The 26220-nt window shown below is 31.1% G+C and overlaps 3 protein-coding genes across 6 annotated transcripts; all 3 read left to right on the forward strand.

Annotated features, from left to right (window-relative positions):
* The first annotated feature begins 1019 nt into the window (after window positions 1-1019).
* Window positions 1020-2781, forward strand: LOC130677301 (uncharacterized). Of its 4 annotated transcripts, none has more exons than XR_008991572.1 (4): window positions 1020-1233; window positions 1303-1893; window positions 1994-2186; window positions 2551-2781. XR_008991572.1 is itself a non-coding variant. In XM_057484003.1 (4 exons), exons 2-4 carry the CDS (start codon window positions 1872-1874, stop codon window positions 2552-2554), a joined length of 237 nt encoding a protein of 78 aa, XP_057339986.1. In that variant the 5' UTR covers window positions 1050-1233; window positions 1303-1871; the 3' UTR covers window positions 2555-2781. The 4 variants fall into 4 exon arrangements, 3 of the variants coding, with proteins under 3 accessions (XP_057339983.1, XP_057339986.1, XP_057339985.1); XM_057484003.1 differs by having other exon boundaries at window positions 1050-1233; window positions 1976-2186; XM_057484000.1 differs by having other exon boundaries at window positions 1044-1233; window positions 1303-2186.
* Window positions 2782-7348: 4567 nt separating this feature from the next.
* LOC130677600 (uncharacterized) lies at window positions 7349-13898 on the forward strand. The gene is made up of 4 exons (XM_057484439.1): window positions 7349-7621; window positions 10504-10647; window positions 11479-11637; window positions 13695-13898. Exons 1-4 carry the CDS (start codon window positions 7571-7573, stop codon window positions 13836-13838), a joined length of 498 nt encoding a protein of 165 aa, XP_057340422.1. The 5' UTR covers window positions 7349-7570; the 3' UTR covers window positions 13839-13898.
* An 8493-nt stretch (window positions 13899-22391) lies between these two features.
* Window positions 22392-24305, forward strand: LOC130677752 (probable serine/threonine-protein kinase DDB_G0290621). Its single transcript, XM_057484605.1, has one exon. The coding sequence runs from the start codon at window positions 22392-22394 to the stop codon at window positions 24303-24305; it is 1914 nt and encodes a 637-aa protein (XP_057340588.1).
* Window positions 24306-26220: the final 1915 nt, after the last annotated feature.

Below are 26220 nucleotides of genomic sequence, written 5' to 3' on the forward strand. Positions count from 1 at the left end.
TTTTGTAGACAATTTTATTCCCTACAAGTTGATTCTAATAAAGATTTTTTGAATTCCGCATTGTTTTCTAGTTATTTTGATTTAAATGCCAAGCTCTTAAAATCGATCAGAAGGCTATTTTTTTTAAGAGCTTGACATTAAAATGAAAATAACTAGAAAACAATGCAAAATTCGAAAAAATTCTATTGGCATTAACTTCTAGGGAATAAAATTGTCTAAAAAAAAGGTTTTTCTAGACAATTAGAGCATTCAATAACCTACAAAAAAATGCCTGCCAATTATTTCTATGACGCATCATTAGCTACTTATAAAAATCAGAAGACGAAAAAAAAATTTTTTCCATGTTATTTTTATGGAAAATAGAAAAGTGCAATGAGGAACCTCTTAATGTTAATATTAAGAGCTCTAATTTTCACAGGAGTCTTTTTTCATCTGCCATGATTATATATTAGACTGGGCCAAAAAAATTGACTATTTTTTTTTTTTCATAGCTATATCGAAAATATTATTCAGAATGACAAAAAAAAAATTTCATGAAAGTTTGGGCCCTTAATATTAATTTTAAGAGCTCTATCATCGCAATTTTTAATTTTAATTCATAATTTGATGTTTTACGTCAGAACTGCTAAAACATTCGAGTAAAAAAATTCATTTCCGCTTATTCTTATGTAAAATTAAATTCCCTACAAAAAAGGTCTGATTAAAAATTTTTGTCAGACACGCCGTTTCCGATTAATTAAGCTTAATAAATTGATATATTTTTTCGATTTAACATTTTTACTTTTGAATTTTGTAACTGACGAATCAACAAATACCTAATAAAGACCATGACAGATTTTTGAAGGAAATTTAATGCTCTACAAAAAAGGCGTCTTAACATTTTTTGCTAAATTCACTCCTTCGAAAGTTATTCACGTTATTGAAATCGTTTTGACTCAAATTCAACCTTGAATAACTTTCGAAGGAGTGAATTTAGCAAAAAGTGTTAAGGGGTTAGGGGTAGTCAGAATTTTCAAAAAATCGATTTTTTTTTTTTTGCATTTTCTTAAAGTATAATATTTTTAAAATATTGTGTGAAAATTTGAAGTGAATCCGACAAATTCTTTTCGAGTTATTTAACAATGACCAAAGGACGCTCGGGTGCTACGTGGCATTCGAGAGCAGGTAGCTAGAAACAGCTGCAAGCAACCGACCTTTCGGGTTTCATTGCCATGAATATCTCCCCATTTTAATGTATGTATAATTATATATATATATATATATATATATATAAATCCTTCTACATATATTCACAATTTGTAGGTAGTACAAGAACTGAAAAATAATTTTTGGTTGCCAGTATACCTGTAGTCGTTGCACTGATCAGTCGATAGTTTTGTGATAAATTATTTCTCAAGTGAATTAAATTATTAACCATGGGACGTGATTCTAGAAAGGTTTCAAGAGAACTTCGGAGTTCTGAAAAAATTAATAAGTCGCGTTCAGTCAAAAGAAAGAATGTTTTTAATCCGAAAACAGCCGAAAGTGATGAAAGTATTCAGAGTACATCTTCTAAAAAATTAAAACAAAACACTGAAGATGATGTACCTGAAGACAGCAGTACTGAATTTCGAATAATAAATTTGATGAAATTCGAGTGATGAAAAACCGAATCATGATATGTGTCCAAAAGGCGAAGAATCTTGGTGCTCTTACCAGCGCGCTGAAGCAAGAGGAGAGCTTGATACCTATTCTCACGATTATTCTCCCTTACCTTCTGATGTTTTAAAAGCTATCAAGCCTATATACGAAGGTCTTAGTAATGAAAATTTACTTTCAAGATGTGTAGGTGGATTCAATCAGAATAATAATGAAAGCTTTAACCAACTAGTATGGAAAATATGCCCAAAAACGGTAAATACTAGTTTTACTGTCGTACAAATAGCTGCATACGTTGCTATGTGTATATTTAATGAGGGTATAAATTCATTATTAGTCTTGATGAATACACTAGGACTTAATTGTGGGCCTAATTCTCATCGGTATGCAGAAAGAATGGATGCTGCACGTATCAAAGTAGCAGATAAGCGCGCTAATGATAACACCCGAGAAGGTCGATTGCAACGTAGGCACCAGCAAATCAATATTTTGGAAGCTGCTATGACGGCTGAAGAGCTATTATATGGTCCAGGAATAGATGACTCAGTGTAAGTTATTAAATAATTCTTATAATTCGACATAAATCCATAGCAAAACTTTAAATGCGTTTTTCTCAAAACTATGTTTTCTGAACTGGTGATCACTGTAACTTAAAAACTGCTCGGTAGATTTCAATAAAATTTATTGTACTTTTGAAATACATTAAAAACTCGTGCCTGATCGAAGGATTTTTTTTTTTTTCAAAAATTTCGATTTTTTTTTAACAATAAACTGTCGGTTTTTTTCTCGAAAATTTGAAAAAAATTTCCTGAGGCCTCCATTTTGTTAATTTCGAAAAAAAAAAAAAAAGCTTCGATCAGGCACAAGATTATCTATTAATAAAACTAATTTTTCTTGTCCGATTGATTTTAGATGAATCTCCAAGGACTTATGATGATCACCGCAAAGGACTTCGGGAGGAACGGGCTCTACAAAAACAGCGATAACTTTTTGAATTATTAATTTTTTTTTTTGAAATTTTCGTGAAGTCAAATCGAAACGTGTTCTAATAAAGCTATGTTTTTATTTTTGTCAAATAAAGTAATTAACTACAAAAAAAAAATTATTGAAAATCATCATTTTTTCAGGCCTCTGAGTACCCCTAACCCCTTAAGGGACCTTTTTTATATAACATTAAATTTCCTTCAAAAATTTTTCATGGTCTTTATCAGATATTTATTGATTCATCAGTTACAAAATTCAAAAGTAAAAATGTTAAATCGAAAATATATATTAATTTATTAAGCTTAATTAATCGGAAACGGCTTGTCTGACGAAAATTTTTAATCAGACCTTTTTTGTAGGGAATTTAATTTTACATAAGAATAAGTGGAAATGATTTTGTTTAATTGAATGTTTTAGCAGTTCTGACGTAAAACATCAAATTATGAATTAAAATTAAAAATTGCGATGATAGACCTCTTAAAATTAATATTAAGGGCTCAAACTTTCATGAAATTTTTTTTTTGTCATTCTGAATAATATTTTCGATATAGTTATGAAAAAAAAAAATAGTCAATTTTTTTGGCCCAGTCTATTATATATACATATCTACATATTATTATATATAATCATGGCTACACTAAAAATAACGCGAACAAAAACTCTATCGGCGGAAAAAACTTTAGTATACAGAGGTTTAAGTTGGTATAATAAATTGCCCTATGAATTGACAAATGAAAACCGAATCAATTTATTTAAACTTAAACTAAAAGACTATATCAAACAAAATGTGGGCTTATTCGATAAAATTAAAAGCACAATGGAACTATGAAAAAGTATAATGAAACTACCGAAAAAGAAATTATAACTGTGATAAAATGTACACCTACAAATTTTTAATGTAAATTTCTAATGTAAATTTTTAATGTTAATTTTAGTTGAACTTGTAAATAGCCAGAGGCTAAGAAACAATAAATTATTATTATTATTATATCTAAATGAACCCGATGAAAAAAGATTTTATACAATTGTATAAAATTATATACAAAAAATGGCCCGATCCAATTGTATACAACTGTATAAAAATTGTATACAATTCTATACAAAATGTATTCAAGTCTATATAATTATATACAATTTTATACAAATTGTATACAATTCTATATAATTATACGCAATTCTATATAATTGCAATATATAGAATTGTATATAATTATATAGAATTGTATACAATTTGTATAGAATTGTATACAATTTCTATACAATTGGATCGGGCCATTTTTTCTATCCAATTTATATATAGTCTATATATAATTATATACAGTCTATATATAATTGTATAAAATCTTTTTTCATCGGGAAGCTTTTGAACCTGTTTCCGAGAAAAAAAAACAATTGCTACTTTTTGAATCACCCTAATAATCATATATAATTATATACTGTTTGCTTACCCCTGAAATCTGTTGTATCGTTGATTTTTGAAATGATGAACAAATTTTGTTTTCATCTAAAATACATTTTCACTTCTGGTATTTCAAAAATAAAACTACAAAATTTATCACCGATTAACACTGGAAAAAATTTGAACACAGCTACCGGTACTATTTTTACACCGTTTTTGAAATTAAATTTAACATCGCGGTAGCGTAGACATGCATCTATAAACAGTCACGATACACAGCACAACTTGCTGAGATATTTGCCTGATGTCTTTCAATGAACGTAATTAAAACTAACGACCGTAATATCCCTTCAGCCGAAGATTCTCTGTGAGACTCTGACTGTGGTTTTAGACTCTTTTTTAGCATCGTAATATTTCTACTCTGTATATCTTAAGGAAATTCACTGCAATTAAGAACTCTCAAGGTCTAAATTAGGATAACGTGACCAAGTGAAATTCCAGATTCATTGAATGACCCATTAGTATTATATTTGTTGCGCAGAACACAATACCAATTGCAGCCTCAAAGTGTCCAGTCGAGCATGCTGTACATTGTACGTACTGATCATTACGTTGAGATAATGATCAACTGGAATTACGCAAACTATGCAATCAATATGGATATTATAATAAATCGTATTTATTTTTTAAATCGTATTTATTTTATTATTATAAATCGTATTTATTTTATATAAGAATTTAATCTGTTTTTGCCCGTACTATTCCTTATCCAAGCTAATATCAGACTTATTTTTGTATGATATTTAGTCTGTTTTAAATCGCGTTTAGACTAAAAACAGACTTTTTTATTATAATTATTGGTCTGTGTTCAATTGTTTTAGAGGACCAATCCAGGACTTTTTATAAATATAAATAATAATAATAATAATAATCTAGATTTATTAATTTATTTTAATTTTCTTGGTATTTAAAACATGCTAATGCGCTTCCATAATAAGATGTCACACAGAGAAAATGTTGGCTCGAAACCTAACAATTTTTACAATGCTGTCGATTAAACTTGAAACAGGGAGTAAAGCATCCAAAAAATTATCGTGCTCTAACAAAAAATGATTATACTGTATCACATTACTTATTACGCGCGAGAAACTTATCGATGAGCTTCAATATCAATTACTTCCATACATTATAATAATTTTGATGCAGCATAGTAATTTTTTATAAGAGTATAGTAATTTTTTGGATACTTTACTTTCTGTTTCAAGTTTGGTCGACAGAATAATAAAGATTGGTAGATTTTGAGCCAACATTTTTCTCCGTAGCACAAGAATTTTGATGTTTTCTTATGCCAAAATATTTTCAATTTTATCCAGTAAATAAGAGAAAATTCTTGACATTTTAAGAGTTGTTTTATCACTTTTATTCAATGATATAAATATTCAATGAAGACAACTAAAAAATTAAGCTGTCAAATTTTCATTAACTGCCGACATTTTTAAACAAAAGATAGTAAATAAATAGTAAATAAAACATAATAAATTCTGCAACTTAATATTTTTTCATAAATATTGCCCATAAATAAAAATTTTATAAGTCCATGATTTAATCTAGTTTTGTCCTTGTAAATTTTCAGAACTAAAATTTTTTAAAGTTCACGAATCAATCTAATTTAGTCTGCTCGTAACGCGTTTGTTTTTTAAAGTAGCAGGTCGAAAAAAACTTAAAATTTTCATAAAAGATCAAAATCAGATCAAATAGTCCAATCAGACTAAAATCAGGTCAAATTTTTCAGTCCGTGTAGATCAAAAACAGATTGAAATTTTTATCGAAGTTCAATAAGAGACCAAGTAGTCCAAATACAGTCCAGTTAGACTAAAATCAGATCAAATTTTTCGACCCGGGATGTTATGGAAATTTTACACTGACTAAAAAAATTAACTTAGTTGAAATTTGAAGGATTTTGACTTAAATTTTAAGTCATAATTAAGATTTTTTTTCGACCCGGAGAGATAAGGTAAATATCCCCAATGCCGGAACGATTTGATAATTATCATATTATATTTCAGCTCGTACGTGATAAAATTCAATATAACTTTCTTTATTGTTATTTATTACAGCCCAATAAAAAATGATTTTGTATAATTATATATAATTATATATGAGTACATATATAATCAGATCTGAAAATTGGCCAGATCTAATCATATATAATCATATATATAGTAGGTAGCTCTACCTAAACCTAAATGAACTTGTTCCTTTAATTGTTTTGCAAAACTTTGATCAATCCACCCCGAAAAACGGTTCGATAGATCAATTTAAAAATTTGCAGAGTTATTGAACGTACATTGAGCTTAAAAAGTACCTGGCAAAATTATTTTGTTTATCGATATTTACAAAGTAGCGGTTGATTTACTAAAAATCCAAAAAAAGCCATTTTTTTTAACTTACTTCTAATGGTTGTTAAAAATGAAAAAAAATTTTTTCTTCAAAAAATGATGAAAGGGTCTTGTAGGAAATTTATTCGAGTTTTTAACGCCAGCCTCAAATTTACTGTGCGATCATTGGTACCTGAAATATCGATGATCAAACCCAAAAGAATCAGTTTTTGTTTGTAGGCTGATATCTCAGCGGCAAGTTGTCGTACAAATCTAAGAAAAAATTGAAATTAAAGCTAATTAAATTTGCTAACTGACCTTTGCATTGGTTTAGCTGAAAAAATTTTTTCGCAGCCCGTGGACTCTCTCAAAGAAAAGAAAAAATTTAGAAAATTTTTGTCTCGCGGTATTTCTCATGTTAGTGCAATAGCCGGAGCTCTTAAAAAATTTTGATAAAAATGCACTGGCACTAGAGATTTCAATCTATAAAATGCTTTTTTTCTTAATCTCGATACGATTATTTTTCACAAAGTTACAGCCTTCCAAAAATCACTAAAAAATTTCGAAAATTTTTCTGTTTCTTTAATTTATGCCGTGAGTGTATATTGAAATTAGTGAGAGACTTTAATTCGATCGAAGCTTCCAGAAAAATGGTGACGTAAACATATGCTAAGCTATCGTTACAAAATCAATTAACGACAATGCAAAATCGAGATATAAAAGCAATACAAAGTAAATAATCAGTGAATCAGTTTTGTCTTGAAATCTGTGTGCAGCCATAATTATATTCTAACCAGAAATGTTATCGGGGAATCCGGTGGATTGTCGTTATTATTTTTATAATTCGCTTTTCAATCAAATAATATATTAGATAAGTTTTGAATTTCCGGACAATATTTGACCTTAATATATAATTATGGCTGCACGTGGACTTCAAAAATAGATTGATTCACTGATTACTAACTTTGTATTGTTTTTATATCACATTTTTACATTGTTGTTGATTGATTTTGTGACGATAGCTTAGTGTATACTTACGTCACCCGTGGCTTGGAATATTTGCTCTAATTAAAGTCTCCCTCTCGTTGTAATATATAACAGGCTGATTACGATTTTGTGGCTCATAAGTATCGTAATCTTCGAAGGTATAACAGTTTACATAAAAGAAAATATGATGTTACTAATCACTCTAGTTGTCATCACTCAATCGTTTGGCATACAGGTAATTTATTTAATTATAATACCAATTTTTTATTCTACACGGAAAGAAAATTTCATTAAAATTTATGATACCCGATGAAAAAAGATTTAATACAATTGTATAAAATTATATACAAAAAATGGCCCGATCCAATTGTATACAACTGTATAAAAATTGTATACAATTCTATACAAATTGTATACAAGTCTATATAATTATATACAATTTTATAAAAATTATATACAATTCTATATAATTTTATACAATTCTATATAATCATATACAATTCTATATAATTGCAATATATAGAATTGTATATAATTATATAGAATTGTATACAATTTGTATAGAATGGTATACAATTTCTATACAAATTGAATACAATTGGATTGGGCCATTTTTTTTATCCAATTATATATAGTCTATATATAATTATATACACGGAAAGAAAATTATGGCAGCAGTTCCCATAATTTCGTGAAATTTTTTCCTATACCATCATAGGAATTACGACCATAAATTATGGGAGCGGTTCCTATAATCATAGGAATGTTTCCCATAATTATAGGAATAGTTCCTATAATTATGGGAATGATACCCATAACACTATAGGAATGGTTCCTATAATTATAGGAATGGTTCCTATAATTTATAGGAATACTTTCTATAATATTATGGGAATCATTCCCATAATATTATGGGAATAGTTCCCATACTATTATAGGAACCATTCCTATAATATTATGGGAATGGTTCCCATATAATCATGAAAAAATTAATTTAAAGAAATGTGGTAATCACTTCTACAATACACAGAAATATTATTAAACATAAAAACAAAAATTCAAACATTGAAACAAAAATCGTATTTGGCAAAAAAACATTAAAATTTTTAACAAGAATTTTTTGTCAGCACAAAACATTTAAGAAAATTCAAATTTTGGGAAATTTCTACACTATTGTGCAAAAAAAAAATTTTTTTATATTATAGGGATGGTTCCCATGACATTATGGGAATAGTTCCCATAATATTATAGAAATAGTTCCTATACCAATATGGGAACCATTCCCATAATATTATGAGAATGATTCCCATACCATTGTGGGAACCATCTCCATAATAGTTTGAGAATAGTTTCCCACGATATATGGGAACCATCCCTATAGTAGTATAGGTACTATTCCCATACCATTATGGGAACCATTCCCATAATGCATAGCAAAACTTCCCATAATTTTCTTTCCGTGTATGGTCTATATATAATTGATGTATAATTCTATACAATTGTATAAAATCTTTTTTCATCGGGTATAAACTGAATATTGGACTATACTCTAACAAACATTAACTTTCAAATGTCTTATTTCAAAATTTACTACACTAATGGAATAAATTAAAGGATAAAAAAAAATTTCCAAATTTTTGGGCGATTTTCAACAGGCCCTAACTTTGAGAGAAATGGTCGTACAAGAAATAAAAAAAAAGGAAATTGTAGCTCCAAGTATCTACTTTTTGGATTAGAATTCTAAAATTTTTTAGCGTCAGCGGTTTTAGAGTAATCTTTGAAAAACCAGCGACAAAAAAATTTTCAAATTTAAAAAACATTTTTTTTTTGGTCTTCGGGTGTGGAAAAATTTTTTTTTGCTTAACCACTATGAGGATCGGATACCTTCATTATTCTGCTTTAATTTCTTTTTTTATGGACCTTTGATGCGTCCACTTCTTGCCGAGATATCGGTTTTCAAATGAAAAAGGATCCTTTTGTCTTTGATTATCGATATCTCAGAAACCAATGATCACACAGAAAGTTAATGGTGAGTTTAAAAAACTTAAATAAAGTCCCTTCAACGATTAGCCATTGCTTCTTCGAAAAAAACATTTTTCCCTATCGTCACATGAATTTAAAAATGCAACAAAAAAAGGGCATTTTATAGTTTTTTGGAAAATCAAGCGCTGAATCGATAATATTGTGGAAATCGATAATGTTAACTGTGCATTTTACAGTTCAATATGCCCACAAAAACCCTACAAAGAGCCAGATCAATCCAACCAGCCGTTTATTTGTTTCACTCGATCAAATTTTCGAAAAAATTAAAGGATCACGTTTTTTGCTGTGAAAAGCTCATAATCTTTAACAAGGTGAAAAAAAAATTTTTTTCGGAGCTTTGTCCACAATTTTATCGCAGACAGTGCTTAAATTTCCAAAAAAGAAAAAAGTTTTTTTTCAAAATAAAATTTTCAAAAAAATAAATTTTTCATAAGAAAGTTTGGAAATTTTTTTTGATCCTTTAATTTTTTCCATTAGTGTATGTAGGATACTTTTTTTTGCTTTTTGACATCGTAACTTTACGTTTGAATGAAATAAATATAACAGCGTCGCCTCTGTTATAATACGATGTAAGTTATAAAAATTACGATGTTGCATCGTAATTTTTAAACAGAGACTGTATTTTTACTGTTTTTTTATATGGTTTATGTGAATTTTAACATTTTCTGAAATTGAGAGTACTTCTGTTGCCGATTGGTCCAATACAAGGCATCAGTCAGATTGCACTCGAAAAGTTTCGTGTTCGAATTCTTCACCCGTCCAAGCGATTATTATTTTATACTTTTATTTAAAATTTCTATTACACTATATTCTCAAATTTGACGATGCTCACCTCGCAATTTATAGTAAAGAGCTTAATACTCTGTGTTATTAGTGGGTAGTATTATTTCAAATAAAGTTTAGAATCTCAAATCGTAAAAATTATGATTTTAAAGGTATAGTCCATCACTACAATGATCAATAGGAAAAACTACGATGTTAGCATCATCAATTAACTGCAATTTTTTTTCTGTGTACTCACATTTGTTCCTTTTATTTGCAGTAAATATATTGTTCTTAATATAATTTTTTTAGGGAGCCATAGATGTCGTTTTCGAGGATTCCCTTTGTCCTTTTTACGACGAGGAATATTTCTTAGAACCTGATGTTTTTGTAGATAATCACAATTCATTGGTTTCAAACGTCACTATAATTAAACTACTTCCGGAAGAAACTCAAGTAATTATTGTTTTGCATTATTATTATCGTTATTACTCATATTATTGTTTTTTTTATTCACTCTCTAAAAATGAATCAGTGAAATTAGTGGTATACTTATAGCTGTAGAAATAGTGACTATCCACTGATTCGCGAGAATTTCACTAATTCATTTTTAGAGAGCAATAATACTCAAGATTTTCCTTACGCCAGTAAATATTTAACAGATATTAATTATAATATGATACAATTTGTTGCGTTTCACCACAGATTTCCCTGCTTAAAAAATCCGATAGATTCTTGTAGCTGTATGTGGAGCATTCCACCCGGGTCGAAAAATTTGATCTGTTTTAAATCAACTAAAAATTTCAAGTTATTTTTATTCAATTTTTTTTTTTTCTATTCATTTAATATGTGAATTTTAAATATAAATTTATACAATTGTATAAAATATTTTTTCATCGGAAAATTCTGTATAGCTGAATTGGCTATACGGCGTATCATTAAGTAAGTTGAGTAGAGGTACCGTTTTTGGTGACTTTAGGGCCAGTGTTGGACACTTGAAAAATTTAAATAAAATATTTTGTGAAATACGCAATAATTATATCTTTTAGTTTCTTCAGAGATACTTTTATCCCACTATTAAAATGGAAATTATATTTTACGCTTTTTCATTAATTAAAATAAAGGATTAATTGTCCAAAAATGGAGCAGTGGCCACAAATGGTACCTCTACCCTATACAGCGTATAGCCAGAATAGCGATATGTATACTCACTCTGACGATATTTCTTTCGTGTATATAAGCTTTATAGCTCATGAATCAAAAAAATAATCTATTCATAAATTTTAGTCACGGCTCGTAATAATGGGAGCATCAATGGGAGAATATGTTGTGAGTACTGGAATTGATCAAACGATGGAATTGTGTGATTTAATCGAGGAACCTATTATGGCAGGTCCTAATCTTAAATTACTAGGATTTTCTGAAGACCACTGTCCACCGTTACCTGTAAGTTCAAACATCGTTGAAAACACAAAAGCCAAAGCGAGTGATATTTATTCTTCAGATAATAATATTTATTAGGATTAAACTTAAAAAATATTTTACAAACACTGTAAAAAATTCGCGGAGTGAATGCGGATTGAATTCGGAGTGAATACGGAGTGAATTAATTTTTAATTATTCACTTCCCTCGGAGTGAAATTCACTCCACAGGGGAGTTTTCGCGGAGTGGATAATTTTTTATTAATTTAATCCCTCCGGAGGGAAATTCACTCCGGAGGGGAGTTTTAAAAGTATTATTAATAAAAAATAACTTCACTAAATAAAATCGAAATTAAAATTCGCGTATTACAGTACTGATCAACCGATACGTACACACACACACACACACACACACACACACACACACACACACACTCGAACACACACATGCACATATTCGCACACGCGCACACATGCGCACACCCGAACACACATACGCACACATTTGCATACACCCGATCAGACACACACACACACACACGAACACATTCGCATAAACGCACGCACCCGAACACACACACGCACATATTTGCACACTCGCACGCGCACTCACGCACACACACACACACACACACACACACACACACACACACACACACACACACACACACACACAGACACTCGGACATCATTCTAAAAATAGTCAGAATAGCTTCCTAGGACCTCAAAACGTCAACATCCGTTGAAATTTCGATTTTCGCAAATCGGGGTGAAAACAATAATTTCCCGAAATTTTTGAAAATTATCGATTTTCTTAGCGGGAAGTTAAAAAAAATAAATAAATTCAATATTTGAAAAAGAATAGAAACAAAAATGAGCGCAACTCAATTATATTACTTCCCTTACTCAGATCTTACTATATAAAATTTCACTGTACTCTTTAAATATGAATTAGTGTTTTTTTACTAATTTCAAGTGAATATTCACTAATTGTCAATGCTACAATCGTACCACGCAGAATTAGTGAATATTCACTAAATGAATATGTAAATATTAGAATTCACTGATTTTATAAGTGAATATGAGAATCCACTAAATTGAAAAGTGAATATGAGAATCCATTGATTTCATCGGTGAAAAAAAAATATTATATTGCGTAAAAAAATATAAGACACTTGTAATTAGATCCGAAATGTAATTAATGTATTAGAATTATTACTTAGAGAAAGTATACATGATTTTGATTGATGAAAAAATCCCGGTGACTGCTGGGCTCGAACCTGCATCCTTCCGATTCAAAGTCTTTGATGCTATCCACTGCGCTGACCTACGCATGTGATCGCGTGAGTGTAAATAGTATATTCGTTATGATACCAAACAATAACTGATAAAGAAATAAAAAATCCGTGATGTTATGTTTGACGTACTCTTCATATAAATATACTATTGTTCTGTACTTCTATTTTTTTTAATTTTTAAAGTATTTTATTAAAATTTTTAAAAATAGCACCATAATTATTAATAATATTTATATCTAGTAAAATTTTTAATTATTTGCTAGTTACTAGTGAAATTGTGAAACTCATAAATTAAGAAGTGAATAACAGTTTTACTTGTAGAAATTATGAAAATATCGCTAGTTCAGTAGTGAAAATCACTAATTTGTTATTTAAATACACTGATTATGAAGTGAATATAGCTTCACTAACGTAATTAATGAAATTTCCACTAATTCATGTTTACGGAGTACAGTCTTATAAAATTGTGTATAAAATCTTATATAATATTATGAAATCGTGTAAAACTTTATAAAATTTTATACAATTCCATAAAATTGTATGAATTTCTATAAAATTTTGCTGTGAAATCTTATAAAATTTGATATAATTTTCTAAAATTTTCTAAAAACATTTTTTCCCGGGAATGGGAACAATTTTTGAAACAAGACATAATGATTAATTAGATACTGAATACATCTTCAACTAAAATCGTTTTTTAAAATTCAATATTGATTTTTGTTACTTATATCTATGAATCTCATTGTTACATAATGTTTTAATCTCAATTCTAACACTTTCTAGGGTAATTATGGAACCGAAGATTATGTATTTTCACCAGAAAGATATTCAGAAAAAATAATACCTAATCAATACATGATGAATATGACTCTATCATATGAGGATAAACTATTATTACTATGCCAAATATTCCTGAAAGCTAGTTGAAGCGTAAAGTTATTTTTTGGACAGGCACTATTATGATAATTACTTATTTTTCGTTGTGTAATCATGGATTCTAATAAAAATAATTACTCTAATAACTTTCTTAATCCTTATGAATTCTGGGGCGAGATACTTCCACAAGAAATCCTCAATATATTTGATGTGACATTTCGCGAAGATACTTGCGTAAGGAGCATTAGGTCAAAGTTTCTACAGAATTGCTTATTGGCAGACAGTTAGCCTTCCTTTGTGACGCGTATTATCAGCATTAAGGTAAGTGACCCCTCTTTCGGCCAGGCCCCCTTTATCGGCCACTTAGTCGAAAAATCGATATATTTCCATCATAAGTACGTATTCATCCATAAATAGTTTAAAAGAAAAAAAACGTGAAATTAATCTAGTTTAGATTCAACATACTCTGATTATTGTAAAAATTTATTTTATAATTAAAAAAAAAATAGTAGTGTATCAGATGCGATTTCTGGTGATTTCTTATCAGGTTGGTTAAGGTTTCTTGTTTTTTCAATAACCTATTACTAATTAAAAGTAACAATAGAAGTCCGATTTTTTTTTGTAATCTCATTAGCTCGTATCATAGTAATTTTAGGAATTAAAAATTTAATGATTTTTGCCTAATTTAATATAAAAATAGGGTGGCCGAACATAGATACAAGAAAATTAGACGAAAAATTCAAGGAAACTTTTGTAAAGTAAACTGTTGCTAAAGCAAACTGTGCAATAGCACACTTTTTATAGGGTATATTTCTATACTAAATCTTACTGACCCTAATAGCACACCCTAATAGCCACTTTAGCTTGAAATTGAAGTACCTCGACATTGAAATTGCCTGAAATTTGCTGCCCAAATTTGCAGACAATTTGACAGCAAAAGTTGGAAAAACAAATTTGCGGTTAATTTTTGCTCAATTTAGAGGTAAATTTTTACTAGAAAAAAAAAGTCGGTAATGTTCATTCTTACTATTTCAGAAGGTAAGCAAATTTATACATAAAAATGTCTACAATTTGGGGGTGAAAAAATACTTTATAAGTCAAATTAACAATAAATTGATGTAAAACTGCCTGAAAAATTTTGTTTAGTCAGCTTTTGAAGTGAATTTGCATTCTAATTCGGGTAGTAAATTTACGTCAAATTGTACTGCAAGGTGTATAGACATTTTATGTATAATTTGCTTATCATCTGAAATGCAAAGAACGAACGTTACCAACAATTATTTTCTATAAAAAATTACCTCTAAATCGAGCAAAAATTAACCGCAAATTTTTCTTTTCAACTTTTACTGTTAAATTATTGGCAAATTCGGGCAGGTAATTTTAATGATGTCAAGTTACAGTCAATTTCAAGCTAAAGTAGCGATTAGGATTTGGAGAAAAATTTAAGGAAACTTTTGTAAGTAAACTTTTGCTAAGGCAAATTGTGCTATTACCCTGATAGCTACCCTAACCGTAAGTTAACTACAAGCTATTGCCGTATTCTATAGGTAACTTAAAGGAAAGTGTTGGAGAGCAAGTAGGTTATCTTCAAATTGACAGTAAATATTCTGTTAAGTTGAATTCACTTTGACTACAAGTATTACTGTCAGACATTGACGCTAAGTTAATTGAAAGTTTCATTTCAAGTTGACGACAAGTTTTTCTGTCAAATTACATCGAAGCCACTGCCGTATTTTGAAGCCAACTCAATGGAAAGTATTATATCCAGCTAAGGTTTGCCAGAAACTTTCTCGTTGAGTTAGCCGAAAGTGTTGCTCTGTAGACCTTACTGAGTAATGTGTGGCTATCAGGGTAGGGTTGATGCAAACTTGATGTAAACTTACCGTTAATTTCAAGTTAAACTTTCAATAAGCTTAACCCTAATAGCCACTTTAGCAGTTCGGCAAAAATGTGCCACGGCTAGTCTAGGGGAAATATGTACGTTTCCCTAGACAAGCCGTGGCACATTTTCACCGAGCCACTTTAGCTTGAAATTGCCTGAAATTTGCTGCCTGAAATCATCGACAATTTAACAGTTAAAAGTTGGAAAGAAAAATTTGCGGTTAATTTTTGCTAAATTTAGAGGTAATTTTTTACTAGAAAAAAAAAGTCGCTAATGTTCGTTCTTATCATTTCAGAAGGAAAGCAAATTTATACATGAAAATGTCTACAATTTGAGGGAAAATAAAATCTTAACAATTTTTGAGTCAAATTAACAATAAATTGATGTAAAACTTTGCCTCAAAATTGACGAAAAATTTTTTCTAGTCAGCTTTAAAAGTGAATTTGCATTCTAATTCGGGTAGTAAATTTACGTCATATTGTACAGCAAGTTGTATAGACATTTTATGTATAATTTGCTTATCATCTGAAATGCAAAGAACGAACGTTACCAACAATTATTTTCTATAAAAAATTACCTCTAAATCGAGCAAAAATTAACCGCAAATTTTTCTTTTCAACTTTTACTGTTAAATTATTGGCAAATTCGGGCAGGTAATTTCAATGATGTCAAGTTACAGTCAATTTCAAGCTAAAGTGGCTATTAGAGGAGTTAATTTGCAGTGGAGGTGACTATCCGGGTAAATTTCATATCAAACTATAGTAAAAAATATAGACTGGAGCTCCACTGGTGGCGAAAAAATTAATTATTGCTATAGAAAAACATATATCATTTACTGAATCATGGCATTTCTTATAAGTTTTTATTCTCTGGCAGTGCCCTTTTCGCATGAAAAAAATTGTAAAATTATTAAAAATGGGGGTGCTATAGTATATGCTGGCCTAATTTCATTATTTAAATTAGTTCTCATTACTAAAATGGGTAAAGTTTCATAATTTTATGACGAACAATCAATCATCTTTCGACTGAAAAAGGAATTTTCTAAAAATATTGTTTTTTAAAAAAGTTTTAAAAAATTGGAGCTAAATACCGTTCGGTCTACGGTATAGAGACACGGCAGGCTCGCGCCATGACACTTCACACATATACATGTGTGTTTAAACGTGTACTTGGCGCGAGACACTACCGTGTCTCCTGATTTTTGTAAATAATTTTTCAACTTTGATAATAACTTTAGGTAAAATTAATAACAAGGCTTTTGAAGTTTTCTGTAGCCTAAGAATTTATAATACGCTAATATTTTTAATACATGATTGATATTGTCAGAAACGAAACGTCTAATCCAAGTTTTTATTCACTTTGCTAGTGCAATAAGAATAGTATAGATTTTTCACGTTAACCGTAGCAGCTTAAAATAGAGCAGGCCAATTTGAATTATGAGAAAATTAATAATTTTATTAAGATCAAATTTGATAGCACGTAAAATTTTATTGTTGAAAGTAATAATTTTTTATTTTTTGAAAATAATATAGCAAGTAATAAATTACAGATAGGTTTTTATATATAAATTTTTTCATTAAATTTTGAGTTATTGACGTATATAATATGTAATATGCATCAGATATAGTGCAAAAATTAGTATCTTATGCTGTGACAAATTAAATTTCATACTGCAAATTTTTTTATTAAAAATTTTCGTAGCAACGTTTTATTGCATTCCAACTGTAGTTTGTATAAATTTTTCAATCATGACAGAAAATTTTCGTAGTTCAGTAGTAGATAAAACAGATACAGCATTAACCAAAAACAGGATCCGAAAAATTTCTAGATGTTACTAATCCCGTGATGGTCTAGAATATCCAGTCGAAAATTAGATGTCTATTCATTTTCGTTAAGTTGCAGTAACTTAAGCCTATGTAACTTCTGGCTGCACAACTAAATATCAACATCAAAAATATTCATCAGACATAAAATCCAAGACAAATTTTAGAATATTTTGCACGTATTTGGCGTTTATTTCAGGCAATTTTTGCAAATTTTATATCTTGTGTATATTCATTTATTGATTTGTCAATTTTTTGTTATGGACTTGTTGTATTGAAAACAAAAAGTTGAATAATTGCTACTTTTCTATGAGGCTCGGAATAAATTTGGTTTTTTTTTTCAATATAATAAAAGTTATCCATTTGTTGTTACTTAAATAGTTTTAATTACTTGAACGTTTTTTTTAAAAAAAAAATTTAAATTGATATCATAGTTTTTCTAATACAAAAAGACACTGTAGATGGCACTTTTCAATTCTTTCTCGCAGATACTCGAGAAACGTATAGTTTCAATATATAACATTTTGTAGACAGACGTTGATGGGCACTTCGGACAAAGTCATGTTGGATGCCTAAAGGTTCTTTGCACGTAGCAGTCAATCAGGATACACAGGATCGACAAAATGCGCAAAAAAGGAAATCAACGTCTTACGCCTAGGAAATGGTTCTCAAAAGAAGAGAATCATTAGGCAAAAAATGACAATAAAAATAACAAACTGCCTGCAAAGAAGGGGTAGCTCTGATCGGGGGAAGCGTAATGCACTTCCATACTGGATCAGAAGTGTAGAAACACACTAGGCAACTGCTACTCCGTTACTCGACCAAAAGGAAGATGCCAAGGTCGAATAATCCTTTTGTTTTTCATATATTTGATGAGATATAATTATTTAATTTAAAATTATGACTTTTTTTTTACGCAAATTATTGACAAAAAAAAAAAAAATTAAATCATTTACTCGTAATATGTATAATAGATTTTTTTTACGAGGGTATATAATTATTTTTGTAAATAATTTTTCAACTTTGCTAATAACTGTAGGTAAAATTAATAACAAGGCTTTTAAAGTTTTCTGTAGCCTAAGAATTTATAATACGCTAATATTTTTAATACATGATTGATATTGTCAGAAACGAAACGTCTAATCCAAGTTTTTATTCACTTTGCTAGTGCAATCAGAATAGTATAGATTTTTCACGTTAACCGTAGCAGCTTAAAATAGAGCAGGCCAATTTGAATTATAAGAAAATTAATAATTTTATTAAGATCAAATTTGATAGCACGTAATATTTTATTGTTGAAAGTAATAATTTTTTATTTTTTAAAAATAATATAGCAAGTAATAAATTACAGGAAGGTTTCTATATATAAATTTTTCCATTAAATTTTGAGTTATTGACGTATATAATATGTAATATGCATCAGATATAGTGCAAAAATTAGTATCTTATGCTGTGACAAATTAAATTTCATACTGCAAATTTTTTTATTAAAAATTTTCGTAGCATCGTTTTATTGCATTCCAACTGTAGTTCGTATAAATTTTTTAATCATGACAGAAAATTTTCGTAGTTTAGTAGTAGATAAAACAGATACAGCATTAACCAAAAACAGGATCCAAAAAATTTCTAGATGTTACTAATCCCGTGATGGTCTAGAATATCCAGTCGAAAATTAGATGTCTATTCATTTTCGTTAAGTTGCAGTAACTTAAGCCTATGTAACTTCTGGCTGCACAACTAAATATCAACATCAAAAATTTTCATCAGACATGAAATCCAAGACAAATTTTAGAATATTTTGCACGTATTTGGCGTTTATTTCAGGCAATTTTTGCAAATTTTATATCTTGTGTATATTCATTTATTGATTTGTCAATTTTTTGTTATGGACTTGTTGAATTGAAAACAAAAAGTTGAATAATTGCTACTTTTCTATGAGGCTCGGAATAAATTTGGTTTTTTTTTTCAATATAATAAAAGTTATCCATTTGTTGTTACTTAAATAGTTTTAATTACTTGAACGTTTTTTTTAAAGTAAAAATTTAAATTGATATCATAGTTTTTCTAATACAAAAAGACACTGTAGATGGCACTTTTCAATTCTTTCTCGCAGATACTCGTGAAACGTATAGTTTCAATATATAACATTTTGTAGACAGACGTTGATGGGCACTTCGGACAAAGTCATGTTGGATGCCTAAAGGTTCTTTGCACGTAGCAGTCAATCAGGATACACAGGATCGACAAAATGCGCAAAAAAGGAAATCAACGTCTTACGCCTAGGAAATGGTTCTCAAAAGAAGAGAATCATTAGGCAAAAAATGACAATAAAAATAACAAACTGCCTGCAAAGAAGGGGTAGCTCTGATCGGGGGAAGCGTAATGCACTTCTATACTGGATCAGAAGTGTAGAAACACACTAGGCAACTGCTACTCCGTTACTCGACCAAAAGGAAGATGCCAAGGTCGAGTAATCCTTTTGTTTTTCATATATTTGATGAGATATAATTTTTTAATTTAAAATTATGACTTTTTTTTTACGCTAATTATTGACAAAAAAAAAAAAAAATTAAATCATTTACTCGTAATATGTATAATAGATTTTTTTTTACGAGGGTATATAATTATTTTTGTAAATAATTTTTCAACTTTGATAATAACTTTAGGTAAAATTAATAACAAGGCTTTTAAAGTTTTCTGTAGCCTAAGAATTTATAATACGCTAATATTTTTAATACATGATTGATATTGTCAGAAACGAAACGTCTAATCCAAGTTTTTATTCACTTTGCTAGTGCAATAAGAATAGTATAGATTTTTCACGTTAACCGTAGCAGCTTAAAATAGAGCAGGCCAATTTGAATTTTGAGAAAATTAATAATTTTATTAAGATCAAATTTGATAGCACGTAATATTTTATTGTTGAAAGTAATAATTTTTTATTTTTTGAAAATAATATAGCAAGTAATAAATTACAGGAAGGTTTTTATATATTAATTTTTCCAGTAAATTTTGAGTTATTGACGTATATAATATGTAATATGCATCAGATATAGTGCAAAAATTAGTATCTTATGCTGTGACAAATTAAATTTCATACTGCAAATTTTTTTATTAAAAATTTTCGTAGCATCGTTTTATTGCATTCCAACTGTAGTTTGTATAAATTTTTTAATCATGACAGAAAATTTTCGTAGTTTAGTAGTAGATAAAACAGATACAGTGTAACGGGTTGGTTTGAATACCCCGAAGCTTTTCGCCAGAAGCCTCGGGTCGGGTCGGTTGCTTTCGGAGCCATGCGCGCTGTCGCTGCTGAGTAGGGCCTGAGGCCCTCAATTCTGATCGAGGCCGGTGGATTGGGTCATTCAGAGGAGTTCACTCTACTCAACAACATCTTTTCCTTCAAATTCAATTGTCACAGTTGTGTTAATAAAATTTATATTAATTTTTTTTTTGAGTTGTCTACCAGGATGTCAAGGCGTATTTTACCAACTGTAAGTTTTATACTCTTGTTTATTGATTAATAACGATTGATATTAAAAGTTCTTATTGATGATACGTGAGTATTTTCCTCTTTTTCTGCTCTGTACGGTTCTAGGCCCTTCTGGCAACCTCTCTAGCGTTTTTAATTAACTCTCTTTATTATTACTCTTTACACATGTTCTTTATTAAATAGTATGTAACTCATTGAATATTCTTATCAATAAAATATAATTAACTATAAAAACTGTATTATTGATATACGTATAAATATCCTTAATTTTATTTAGTAATAAGTAGTTGAGTAAGTACACCGCGTGCCCGGTGAGTTTTGTCCACCCCTGAGATTACGGTAATTATACTCTTATTATTAACAATTATATATTATATTTGTTCTTAACCCTGCTCGCTGATCACTTGGCACGGGGATCAGGGAGAGGTGTTATATTTGGCGCCCAACAGAAATTCATTAAAAAAAAAAAAAAAAAAAAAAATAAAAATAAAAATTAGATTACTTAAAAATAGCTAGAGAATAAAGAGAGGAAAGGAAAAAAACGTGAGGGAAAACCCTAGGGATTAAAACTAGTGTTTTATCTGTAGAAAATAGCATTAAAATTATAAATAACGCGACAAATTGGCGGGAAAATTCCCCAACAGACACGTAAATTGGTCATAAGAAAATTGTACGAGTACTCATATGCATGCTAAAGTAAAAACAAATTAAGAGATAAAATCGGTGATCAAAGAAAGTAAAGTGAATAATTCGGTTTGCAGTAAACTTACTGAGTACAAAAGTTTTACGCGGAGATTAAGGATTAAAATCTGAGAATAGAAATAGTATATTGGATGAGTAATGGTCGTAAATCCTCAAGAAATCTTTCAATAGAAGTCACAGAATTTAATCCCCTGCAGTACTTAACTAAAAATAAATACAAGTAATTGTTTCTAAGAAGAGAATTAGTAATAATTCGAACATCTAAAACTTAACGGACAGAATCATAAATTAACTGTCCTTGGTCAAAATTTTTGGAAAATTCTAATCTCAAAAATTTAACTATAAGTGAATAAATTATTTCTTTCTTTGTTTAACAAACTCTCTCTGGAAAAATGATAATAATAATGACAATAAGACTTAAGTATTAAATTAAAAAAAAAAAAAAAAAAAAAAAAAAAAATTTCTCTCGGAACCGAAAAATTTAACTGATAAAAACTTATAAATTAAAATTTGAGAAATACAAATAAATTATGAGTACTCGTCAAACAAGACGAAATGCGGCCTCTGGTTCGGGTAGCGATGTGGTAGAGATAGTAAACCAGGGTAATAATACCCGTGTCCTTCACTCCCCCACACGCACCACCTGGCCCACTTCAACAGTAGCAAGCGATGTAGTAACGACTGCGACATCGTCCTCCAGCCTAATGTCGTCTGTTAATCCTACAAATACTACAAACTCAGTCCCTAGTACCATTTCATCAACCATAAGACACATAATAACTACGGCCGGTTCGTTAATTTCAAATATAATAAATAACACCACGACGACCAGCTCTAGAAATTTAAATAATATAACAACAACCCAAACAACAAGCTCTATAAACAACCCGATAAGTTCTGGATTACCTCAAAGAAGCCGTAGCGTGAACTTTCTAGGAATCTCTAGTGAGCAAGTTAACTCAATGCTAGACAGATCAGCAGAATTGAGACAAAACCTAGACACCTTGTCTGATTCTAGAGACAATATATTTTTACCAAGCAGTCAGCTCAATAATAATACACAGCAACCAGCTCAGGGATTACCCGGTAACGCTTTTTCTGGGCCAGCTCCAGTACCGGCTCAAACCCAGACGCTGGATGTAAATATAGTGGGACAATTATTTGAACTTTTCCAAAGATTGAGTTTAAATAATACTCAGCAAGCAGCTGCCACAGTTCCTCAAACTGTTACCCCGGGCAACAGTTTTGATGGTGGGGAGAGACAGTCAGCTCACTTGCTGAATGCACCTACGGGTCTATACCCTAATACATCAAATTACTACGAAGCTGACCGCGTAACCTATGCTCACGAGAAGAAATGGCGAGACATACATGCTCTTTTGAAAGTCTGGACTACTAGGTACCCTCAAGGTCATGTATCTGCTAATAGTTTCCTCGCATCAGCTGAAGCCACGGCTTTTCGGGAAAACTGGTCAGAGGATGACCTGTTAAAAATTATGGCATACTTGCTGATAGATAAAGCCTCAGAATGGTACAATAAAAATTACTTACGGTGGGAAAATTATAATCAATTTAAAAGAGACTTTTTGAGAACATATGGCTCGCAGAAGACGGACACGCAGATACTCTTAGAGATAGTTCAAACCAAGCCGAATGAGAACGAGTCTCCCGTAGACTTTGTTTTCAGAATGCAAAGCAAATATTGGGAAATGAAAACACCACCACCAGTTAAAGAACAAGTGGAGGTAATACAAAACCATCTACCAAATAAGTTGAGGACATTAATATTTTCCAGAGCGGTAGAAGATTATGATTCTCTTTTAGAGACGATACATAAAGCGTCACAATCAAACGAAGAAAACAGCAGACTATTTGACTCCTTGGCGGCTGATAAGTCCTCAGCCAAGCCTAAAGAAAAAACGCGTCTCGCAGCCTTGCAAGATCTCCCGGGTACAAGAGTATCCATATTAACAGAAAATCAAACATTTCCTCTGGTGATAGAGGAGATAAGAGAGGAAGCTGGAGGCTTGGTAGTATGCGCATCAGCGAGCAATGCACCTCAAAGCTATGCCAGAAATAATAATCAGCCTCGTCATTCCCAAAGAAATCAACAACAAGACAATAGAGTATCATACCCTTATGCGAACAATAATTACCCGCGTTCTTACAAGGAAGTCACCAATAATATGGATAATAATCACCAAAATACATTTAATCCGCCCTCTGGAGATTTTTGTTTTAATTGTGGGCAATATGGACATGAGTTTGTTGCATGTACTAACATTCGGATTGATGTATGTACCAATTGTTTCAGATCAGGCCACGTTAGACAAAATTGTCGCAAATTATTTGGCCAAGCACAGTCGAATCCACCAGCTGTCGGAAGTAACAATTCTTTTTACTCACAATCTGGGAACCACCCGAATTTTAATCCCCGTAATCGATCAAATCGCGGACGGGTGAATTACCCTTACAACAACTCATACAATAATAACAATAACAATGTTAATAATAATCAAAGCAGTAGCTCGTCAAATCAGCCGTCAGTTATTGTCCAGCAAGAACCTCTGATACCAATAGAAGACGGCACGAGCTCAACCAATCATTTAAACGTTTAACGCCCCCTCGTCCCCCGCGAGGAAGAGGCGTAATACCGATGAGAAGTACCTGTAAGAAAAAGAAAAAGGGGGTACGGAGCCCCAGTGGCAAGAAAAGATTTCAAAAATGGAAAACTAATTGGCAATTAAAAGAAAACAAATCTGAAGAAGTAAATTTAATTGATCTTGAGAGCGACGAGTCACGCGCACTCAGGTCTGAATGTTCTCCGAGATCCGGAAGCGACGAGTCACGCGCATTCGGTCCGAAAATCAGTAATTTATTATCAGGGAGCGACGAGTCCCGCGCACCCGATTTAATAACTATTGAAGAAGTCAAGAGCGACGATAAATGCGCATCTACTTCTGAAATAACTGTAGCAGAAGCCAGGAGCGACGAGACACGCGCACCTACTTCTGACTTGCTCATCTGGGAGCCTGAGAGCGACGAGTCCCGCGCACTTGGGCCCAGCGAAAATTATGCCACTGGAGAATCCGTACAATTTAACTGCGATATTGACAATTGTTTTAATGACTACTGCAAAATATATGATAATTTGTCTGGTTTATGTGTTTTTAAAAATGTAGAAGCTCAGACTTACTTAGAGGAAGGCCTGAAGGTAGAGGCACGGCTTTTAAGTAACTCGAAGAGCCCAGAGACTTTCATGTCTACTGGTGATTTTATTGAAGAAGTTTTTAATAATTTTGGGACAAAAGAATTAATAAATTTATCCGCTACTACAATCTGTCAGTCTGTGAAGCTGTTGGATGAAGCAAGATTTGACCACGAAGTAGAAGATATTGGACCAGATGAGCTAATGGAACCCAGTGCGATTGATAATATAAAAGCTTATTATATCTGTGGGTTAGAACCCCTTGATGAGCTGCACGAGGAAGAGTGGGAGCCAGAAGTTGATTCTAGCATCGAAGTTGATTCTGACGAGCCAGATTTTCGAATTATTCCTCCTCTCTCGCGATGTTCAGCACTCTCTAAGACTCTTCACGCGTCTGGGATGTTGCGAGGCAAAAGTTTACCTGCTCACTTTATAAATCGACTAACTCCTTGTCCACCTAAAACAGAATCTAAGTTAACAGCTAGGATTCCAGTATCCTTATGGGTATTTGGAGTCCAGGTGAATGGTATTATAGACACAGGGAGTGAAAGATCGTATTTAGATACGGAAACCTTCGAGCAGATACAAGAATATGGTACTAGTGATTTGCATCAAGACGATACGGCGAAGAGAGGTGTATTGTTAGCTAATAACACGTCTTGCAAGACTCTTGGGGGAGCTGATTTCATCCTACAAATAGGCTCAGTCGCTGGTCAACAATATTTAAGTGTCATGGAAGGTCTTAGTCACTCAATAATCCTCGGAATGGATTTTGCCCTTCAGTTTGGAGTTGAAATTGATTGTAGCAATGCTCACTGGAAATTTAAGGACTCCAGTGAAGTATACCCTTTTGAGATAATTGAACGTAAAGATGATAAAACTTTGTGTCAAATTTTGTCAGAAAGCCAGCGTAAAGAGTTCGAGGAATTTTTAAGACTTGAAATGGAGAAATTCGCGGCAATACCAAATCAAGGCTTAATAGATCTAGTTCGACATGAGATCGTACTCAAACCAGGTGCTGAACCCGTAAGGGTGCGCCCTTATCGTCGGAGTGCCGTAGTTTCCGCTGAGCTCAATAAACAGATTGATGAATTGTTAAAAAAGGGTTATATAAAGCCCAGCAATAGTTTCTGGTCTTGTTCCCCCGTCATGGTTTCAAAACAAACTGGTGATTGGAGATTTGGTGTGGACTTCCGCCCAATCAATCGGTACACTCAAATTCCAGCACACTCACTCCCAAATATGTTAAGAGTACTGAGTGCATTACATCATGCTGTGGTTATAAGTACGATGGACCTCAAGGAAGCTTTCCACCAGATCTTAAT

Source organism: Microplitis mediator, chromosome 11 (genome assembly GCF_029852145.1).
Source record: "Microplitis mediator isolate UGA2020A chromosome 11, iyMicMedi2.1, whole genome shotgun sequence".
NCBI lineage: Eukaryota > Metazoa > Arthropoda > Insecta > Hymenoptera > Braconidae > Microplitis > Microplitis mediator.

Coding starts and splice junctions, on each gene's coding strand:
- LOC130677752 (XM_057484605.1), top strand. CDS start 22,392: ATGTCGTCTGTTAATCCTACAAATACTACAAACTCAGTCCCTAGTACC.
- LOC130677301 (XM_057484000.1), top strand. CDS start 1,660: ATGTGTCCAAAAGGCGAAGAATCTTGGTGCTCTTACCAGCGCGCTGAA.
- LOC130677600 (XM_057484439.1), top strand. CDS start 7,571: ATGATGTTACTAATCACTCTAGTTGTCATCACTCAATCGTTTGGCATA. Junction 7,622..10,503: donor CTCAATCGTTTGGCATACAG/GTAATTTATTTA, acceptor TAATTTTTTTAG/GGAGCCATAGATGTCGTTTT. Junction 10,648..11,478: donor TACTTCCGGAAGAAACTCAA/GTAATTATTGTT, acceptor CATAAATTTTAG/TCACGGCTCGTAATAATGGG.